General features: G+C 49.2%; 1 protein-coding gene across 1 annotated transcript; it reads right to left on the bottom strand.

Moving 5' to 3' along the window:
* Positions 1 to 782: 782 nt before the first annotated feature.
* Positions 783 to 3,614, bottom strand: LOC111816757 (KDEL motif-containing protein 1-like). Its single transcript, XM_023715192.1, has 3 exons — positions 3,123 to 3,614; positions 1,739 to 1,944; positions 783 to 790 (listed from the first exon to the last, which is right to left on the bottom strand). The coding sequence occupies exons 1-3, from the start codon at positions 3,302 to 3,304 to the stop codon at positions 783 to 785; spliced, it is 396 nt and encodes a 131-aa protein (XP_023570960.1). The 5' UTR covers positions 3,305 to 3,614.
* Between the last annotated feature and the right edge of the window lie 3,342 nt (positions 3,615 to 6,956).

Here is a 6,956-nt window from a genome sequence, read left to right as displayed (position 1 = left end):
TTCCTGTCTCAGCCTCCCCAGCGCTAGGATTATACTGTACAGGCGAGTACCACGCCCAGGCCAGCACAGCATGCAGTACCAGGGGTGCAAATCACGTCCTTGTGCTTGCCAGTCAGGTGCATAGACTGCCAAGCTATCTCTCCAGTCCTGAAAACATATTTTAACATAATATGCTTTTATTACACTGGGGCATTCTGAGTAACCAGCCTTGTATTTTAATAGCTCTTCCCACAGAAGTCTTGTGATATTTTCATATTTCTGTCCAGTTTACATGAGTTTAGACAAAGCTAGCTGGTGCTACCTTATGTTCGACAGGGCTATTATTTATCATGTCTGATATGCCTAACAATCATCAAGGGCCGGGGAGATGGCTCAGTAGAATGAGCGCTTCCCTGGCAAGCACAAGGGTCTGAGTTCAATCCCCAGTTCCACAAAAAAAAAAAAAAAAAAAAAAAAAAAAAATCATCAAATATTGGTAAAAGACTATGGAGGAGTGGCCCTATTTCAGTGAAAGTTATTTGAATATTCCAATGGGCTTTTATATAAACCACTTCTTTAAGTGCCTAAGGTGCTTTTCTCAATGGGTAAATCATCAATAACAACAGAAGTAAACAAAGAGTTCCTATTACTCTTTTGTATGTGCTTATGGTATTGGGGACTGAATCTTGCACCTTTGCACTGAGCTACATCCCCAGTATCACTCTCTATTTTTGATTTTTAGATAGGCTCTCACTAAGTCACTAAGGCTGGACTTGAATTCGTGACCCTCCTGCCTCTGCCACTCAAAGTGCTAGGGTTACAGACAGCCACACTTGTGCCTGGCTCTACACCTTTAGAAATGTTTTTGAAGAAAAATATAAAGAAAAGGTAATCTTCAAACCAGTCGACTTCAGTAATACTAAATTAATTAATTAATATTTATAGAAATAATATTAACATAATGTAGTTGAATTGAAGATATATATAGATAGATAGATAGATAGATAGATAGATAGATATTTTTTCCATTTCTTTCTGAAACCCTCTGATTCTCACTTGGTCCAGGCAATAGGTGAAAGCACAATAATTTTTTAAGGTTTTGCAGGTTCCCTTGTGGTCCTGGTGCAAGGTAGCTAAGGAACCTAGACCCTTAAAAAGGTTTATCCCAAATCCCCTATTTTGGGATTTTTGTCTCCTCTGCTAGGGAAGGATTCGGCTGAGGGTAACTCGCATCCTACATAAGAAAACACCAGAGAATCCCCCAGAGAAATGGCACTGGGAGGGGGACAGAAACCAACTGGCCTTTCCTAAAGGGATCTACTAAATTCCACTACCAATCACCATTTACTTAATTCTTATATTTCTAGGTATCCTGCATAATTATACACATAATCTTACTTATTATTATTTTACATATTTGGTACAGCGTCGCACTATGCAGGTCAGACTCATATTGATCCTCCTAGGGCCGGCGTAGCATGTGGTGCCAGGGATGGAATCCCGGTCCCTGTGCTTGCCTAAGCAGGTGCTTAATCCACTGAGCTATCTCGTTGGCCCTACATAATCTCACTATTTTTGTTAACATTATATCTTTAGCAATAGAATTCTCTAATAGTTACTTGTTCTTTAGTGAAATATATCCCCTTTGGAAACAGAGGTTTCTCTCTTTTACCAGAACTCCTAATCAGCTTTCCAGGTAGGAAACAGCCATAGGGTGTATCATCAAATAGTACTGCTATAAAATTATATTTCAAATTACCTCTTAAAATATATGGAGAGTTAGCCACATGCTGACCTTGGAATTTAACTTCTACCTTCAGATTTTTGTAGCTTGCATACATTCTGTATCTCACTATGAAGGACCCATCCTTTCGGTCTAAAACCTGGACTCCAACGCGAGTGAACTGCTCATCTGGTGCTGAGATTTTAACCTGGAACACCTTTTCACCTGGAGAGGATGTGAACCTGTGATGGGAAAAGCCATGAGATAGAAAGATTGTTGTAAGCGACAAGTGCACAGTGAGCGTGCAGTCTGGTGTGTCATCCGTACGGCTCTCTCCCACACCCTTCCTGCTGTAGGCAGGAGCTGCGTCTCCGTGTTTTAGTGCCAGAATGAACAGAAGATTAGAAGTTTAAGGGAAAAAGATAAACACAGAGGATGACAGTGGCCAAGACAGCAGTACGATTTCATTTTAGACAACCACAAAGGGACATGTCAGAACTCTTCACCTGCATTAAGCTTAGAAATATGCGTTCCACTATAACAATATTCCCATCAGCCCACCAAGTATTTATCCTATGCCCATCAAATCTCTAAATCTGTGATCAAATGGTGTTTCCAGTGATGACTTAAAATGCCAGTATTATAAATCACACTCAGCCACGGGCAAAAATGCATAGACATCGTACCATCTCAGCGACAGTGGTGTTTTGGAGTGCATGATCTTGCTATCAAGATGGCATTTAGTTTCTCCAACTTTACTATCTTATAGCCAGATGGCAGAATTTATAACCTTCCTCTGCCTTGGACAATCTTTTTACTTCCAATATTGTTACCTATAAACTATACGTGGGTGGCACCCACCAAGAGTGAAAAATCATCAGAAGCAGGGCAAGTACAAGAACAAGTTTCAAAGTCTAATTTTAATGCATTGAATTCGCTGGAATGAATAACAAACTCCTGTTACAGTCATATATGGGAGATACACATATACTTTCATAGAACTTCATTTATCATTTCTAAGTTTCAGAACATACTGATCAGTTACCCTGAATTCAGCAACCCTGGAGTGCCACGCAGCAGATCACATCTCTAACAACTGGGCTTAAAAGTAGGGATAGAAACAGTATTTTCAGCAGAATGGAGAAACTTTGTTTTGTCCTAATAATGTGGGTATCCTTAGCAAGACAGCTAAAAGAAAAGCTATATTGTGTAATGTAATAGTATTTAACGTATTATTCAGAATTATTTCTAAAGCTACAGAGACAAATCGGGTCGGAGAAGGTTGACAGAACTAGTTGGGGATCGATCCAGTAACCGGAATGGTAAATGCTGTGGATATAATTCTGGGGCTGATTTAACTTGAAGGAAGAAAAGTGATATTTAGCTGCGATCCTGCTCCGGGACTCGCGTCCCGACTCACCTCCTCCCTGCCGCGTCCACCGCCTGAATGTAGAAGTAGCGGGCGGGCAGGACGACGTCCGCTTTCAGCCCGGGGCCCCATACTTCGCTCTTCTCTGGGCTCAGCTGCCCCTCTCCGCCGGCCTCGGCAAGCGCTGCAACAGTCCCCAGAAAAAAGCAGCAACGCTGCACAATGCTAAACATTTACAAGACAGACTCTGGAAATGACCCCCGATGAACAAGAGGGTGAGCAGCGCGGCGCGGTCACAGGGCGGCTGGCTGGGCTCCCAAGAACCGCCGAGCGAGCGGGGCAGGGCGCAGGAAGTCACCCTCGGCTGTCGGCAAGGCCAGGTGAAGGGATGCCACCAAGGCTCTACAGAAAGGGACAAGAACCCTGTTCCTCGGGACAGCGATGAACTTGTGTCACCCCAGCCGCCCGAACACCCTTTGCGGGCGAATCTGTCCCAGGCTCCGGCCCAGGTGCCCCGCGAGGGATTGGCTGCGCGTCGGCCCTGTTGAGTAAGGCTTTCTCCGAGTGGACGGCCGCGGCCCGCCCCGGGCTCCCTGGGATGTGTAGTTCTTGGGGTGCTGGCGGAAATCCTGCCAGCATTTTTTTTTTTTTTAACCATCTCTCGGCCAATCTTTACTTTTCGGTCACTGCTTTCGGGGAACAGATGCCCGAGAGAGGGACACGAAGGGTCTGGAGTCACAGCTAAGATTTTATGATTTTTTGCGTTAGGTGGTGGTGATGGTGGGGTCACCACATCCGCCTCTCGTGCAAAGCGCGGTCTAGAGGGAAGGACGGGCGAAAAGCGCAGTCGGTGATAGCCGATGACCGGTCGCCGGGCCCCGCAGTGCACGGCGCTGGCCCCGCGCGATCCGATGGCACAAGACGCCCGGGGCCCGGGCGCGTCGCGGGCGCGCGCTGCACGGGGTGACTGAGGCCGGGTACCGCGTTCTACCGCGGCCACAGCGACCAGACCTGGCTGCACCGCTCAAAGGTACAAAAGGGCGCGAGGCAGGGCCGAGGACACTGCCCGCTGTGCGCCCCGCTCCCCCGGCCCTCCGCGGGCACGGCGGGAGCCGCGCGTTCTCAGGTTCTCGGCGCCCCCACCCCCAGGGGCCCTGTTTTCCCCTGGGTCCTGTCGCGGCCCAATGGAGGCCACCGCGGGGTTGATGGCCCTATCAGAGCAGCTGTGAAGAGTTGGGCTGCCGGGGATAGAAGGGACCAGCGCTCTGGAAGACAAAGCTCGGTGTGGAGGCGCTCGGTGGATCTCGGGCACAATCCGGGCGGCGTCTCCTCGCGGGCTCGGAAAGGCCGGCTGCAGCGCTTGGGGCCCGACCCCGCTGTTCCGCGAGGGTCACGGGGTGCAGGACCTGGAGCCTCTCCGTGTCCCTACCGTTCCTTGCTTCTCCCAGGGCCCCGAAAACCAGACGGCCGAGTGACTTGGTGCGCCCAAGGGGGCCTGATCGGCGCCCAGGCTGAGGGGTTCTTTTTTATACTTCACCACTGCCATTAATGCGTTCCATGTGTTCATTCCGAAGTCGGAATGGGGCCCCCCCTCTCCTGCGGGGACCTAACTGTGCGCGTCGCACTCTGCAAAGCGCCTAGACCCCGGAGCGCCGGGTTCCTAGACCGGATTCACTCCGCCGCAAGGGCCCGGGGCGAGGGAGGGCTGGGCGGCCCAGCTGTTCTCGGCCGGTCCGGGGATTCGGGTCTTTGAGGCCGGGTGGTCGCCGCGGGTGGGCGGGGGCGGGGGGCCCAGCCGAGCTGCTTTCGGTCCGCGCCGCCGCCGCCTCAGCCAGGCTCTGAGCGGCTGGACCCGCCTGCGCCGGGGTCTGCTTCGCCCGCGGCCTCCAAGGCCGCTGGGCCGCGACTGCGCGCAGGAGGCGGTGGGGACTCTCCGGGACTCCCGCGGACCACAGATGATCCTGGTATTCCTTCCGAGACGGCTGGCTCTCCGAGGGTAGAGGGGGCACGGGTGGGAGCTGAGACCGAGACCCTGGAGGTGCGGGGAGGGGGTGGAGTGGGGGGATGGAGACGAGGCTGGGGTTTGAGTGCTTCTGATTCTGTCACCTACTTGTCCCTAAGTCTCAGGTGCCGTCTATGCAAAATATAGATTATAATATTTGTCCTATGTAGAAGATTTAAAAAAAAATATTAGTTCCCCAATAAACCTGATACTTGAGACTACAGATATAATCTAGGTGCATTTTGGCTTTATGCATGGTTTGTTTATTTTATAGAACAGTGCATTCAGTGACTTTTACAAATCATTCCTCTGTTGGTGCAGGTAAAGCTTGCCATTTTGTAAAATAAAGCTTCGTACACAACTAAGCAATACTTCTGTTGCCTGTGACTTAATAGGAATAAACCATTGAGTTGAGCAATCGTGTTATTAGTAAGCCTTAACCTAGCAACTCCACACTTGCTGGGATGGAGGCGTCTCAGTCAGTGCAACTGAGGGCTTCCAAAATGCCTGGCACGGGGTTACGAGACCTCGAGGACTAGGGGTGCAGTGATCGGAAATCAGATGTGCGGGAGGCAGGGGATGCGCGCGCGCAGGAGGCAAATAAATGTATAAACACACAGCATATGTGTAGGCGTGAAACCACACCCGGCTAAGACCTGTGCACCACACAGCAGAGCGTATGCAGGTGACCCGACCTCCTTCATTGAGCTGAGAAGCCTTGCTTAAGAAGTAACAGTGGAAAGATAATTGGGCATAAATCAGGGAGGCAGGCCAGTGTGCTGGAGCAGGAACCAGAAAGCCAAAATATAGTCTTGGAGGAGCGCGGGAAGGGGCAGTGGAAGGAGTGGAGATGAAGGGGCAGTTCTGAGCCTGGTCAGGAGCTGGTCGTCTCTTCCTGGGGCAGAGGATTTTAAGCTGGGACGTGATATGTGTGTTCATGGGGAGCAGGAGGTGCCCAGCAGGCTGTTTCCTAACGTGCAGCGGTCAAATGAGAAATGTGAACGTGTTGGGGTGGGTGGCATGGGACTGAGAAGGTTTGTATTTACAGAGTCAGAAGGAGATAGGAGATGGGACAGTAGGAGTGACAGCTGCAGGCCTGGCCTGGTGGAGGGACAGTCTACCCTTCAGGGCACCTCATTGTTTCCGGAGGCTTTAATTGCATCACGAATGTGATAATGTCTGTAATGACTCTGGTATCTGTAACAGATTGTGCTTAGGTTGCATTGAGAGTTCTGGGGCCCTAGCAGGGTACCGGGACAAAGAGGGAGGAGCCTCTGGCTGGGTACCGCTTGGGTGAAGGTAGACGTGCAGCGCATACGCTGGGGAGAGAAAAGAAACACTGTCTGGGTCATGAATTTCACGTACTTTTAATTTTCTGCGGAACATGATTTGGTACTTGGCAATTTTTTCTATGTCCTATTTATATAATGAAAAACAATTACACAGATTTTCAAAGAAATTTACAGAAACAGTGGTTCAGATGAAAAGGTTTTGATACCTTTGGTTTTCGCTGGGAGTCCTTGTAAATTTTTATGTTGATGATCATCTTTTTAACATTTTTTAAATAAAACTGGTTGGGACCAATGTGACCGTTCTTGTTCAGTGACCATTATTTAATAGTAAACATCCCCAGACATTTAAAAAAAAGGGTACAGACTATGACACTTTTTAAAACCTTTTTTTGTCTTTTTGAGACAGTGTTTCACTAAGCAGTTTCAGGCTGGCCTTGAACTCACTTTGTAGTCCAGGCTGGTCACCACTTTACAGTGATCCAGGGTGCTGATGTTACAAGTGTGTGCCGCGAGGCCTGGTCACTGCTGCCCTCTTATTAATCAAGTGAAGTCTTTCTTGGCTTTAGTTTCCAGGAGGCTCGGTCCTGACTT

Source organism: Octodon degus, unplaced genomic scaffold, assembly GCF_000260255.1.
Source record: "Octodon degus isolate 3935 unplaced genomic scaffold, OctDeg1.0 scaffold00039, whole genome shotgun sequence".
Classification (NCBI taxonomy): Eukaryota; Metazoa; Chordata; class Mammalia; order Rodentia; family Octodontidae; genus Octodon; species Octodon degus.
This window is presented reverse-complemented; position numbering and strand designations above follow the sequence as displayed.